Source organism: Octodon degus, unplaced genomic scaffold, assembly GCF_000260255.1.
Source record: "Octodon degus isolate 3935 unplaced genomic scaffold, OctDeg1.0 scaffold00067, whole genome shotgun sequence".
NCBI classification, from domain to species: Eukaryota; Metazoa; Chordata; class Mammalia; order Rodentia; family Octodontidae; genus Octodon; species Octodon degus.
In genome coordinates, this window is record NW_004524643.1 from 11,809,676 (window position 1) to 11,810,728 (window position 1,053).

General features: G+C 43.9%; 1 protein-coding gene across 1 annotated transcript in view; it reads right to left on the reverse strand.

Moving 5' to 3' along the window:
- Hps5 (HPS5, biogenesis of lysosomal organelles complex 2 subunit 2) overlaps nucleotides 1-1,053 on the reverse strand; it is a 43,351-nt gene that overhangs the window by 24,026 nt on the left and 18,272 nt on the right. The window contains exon 10 of the mRNA XM_023719333.1: nucleotides 454-695. Coding sequence (XP_023575101.1) covers nucleotides 454-695 — 242 coding nt within the window. The remainder of the gene's footprint in view (nucleotides 1-453; nucleotides 696-1,053) is intronic.

A 1,053-nucleotide genomic window follows, 5' to 3' on the forward strand; every position in this document is an offset into this window, starting at 1 on the left:
TTAGCAAGTTAGTGAAAGAATCATAAATCATAATTATCTAAGGAATTAGAAATTTAATTACCATATTTAATCCTCTCCCTCACTACTGATTGGACTCATAGTGATCCGCCTGTTTACAGCCTCCCAAGAGCTGGGATTACAGGCACACGCCACCACGCCCAGTCACAATTGCCATCTCAGCGCACCCCAGGGGCAGGGATTGAACCCCTGGTCCCTGCGCTTTAATCCGCTGAGTTATTTGGCCGGCCTTATGTTTTTAACTTCATACATTTTAAAACACAGAAAGTATACCTTCTTCCTTAATCTCTATGCAGTCCCAATTATCCATTGTCTTTTCTTTTGGAGAGTTATTGCTGTATCTATAGGTCACATACAAGACCCAAAAAAGACAAGCAATTCTGTAAGACAGTCCTACAAGCGAGGGTGGGATTACCAAGCCGTGATAACATGTACAGGGAAGCTCTTACTCACTTTGCTGGCAACAATGGAGTTTTGGAAAAGACAGCACGTGCGGGCAGCCAGGACCCACAGGCCTCTGCGCAGCAGCCGTTCTACACAGCGCTCCACAGACAACAGGGAGAGACGAGAGACCTTCCCATTCAGGTGCAAACAGAAGAGCTCATTCTTGTAGACGGCCACATCCTGAATATCTGCAGGCCCACAGGGTGAACACACAGAGAGTGAACGGAATACCCCTTCGCCTTTATTGCAAGAGCCGAAAATATTCTACTAAACTCATTCTTTAAAACAGTTCAGCATGACTGAATTTCATCTCTAGTTCTATCCTATTATTGTACTTGTATTTCAATAAAGAAACATATTGTAGGCACTGTCCTAGAAATATCAGGACTAAAGGAGATGGGGAAAGAACCACATCTCTCTAGCTTGAAGCCCTATGCAGCAAATGCTATTTTCTCCCTGGGCCTGGTGCTACACACCTATAATCTCAGCATTCACAAGGCAGAAGGATTGAGTCTGAACCCAGGCTGGGCTACCTATGAGACCCTATCTAGAGAAATAAAAAAATACCATGCTATTTCTAAAAGAAATCTG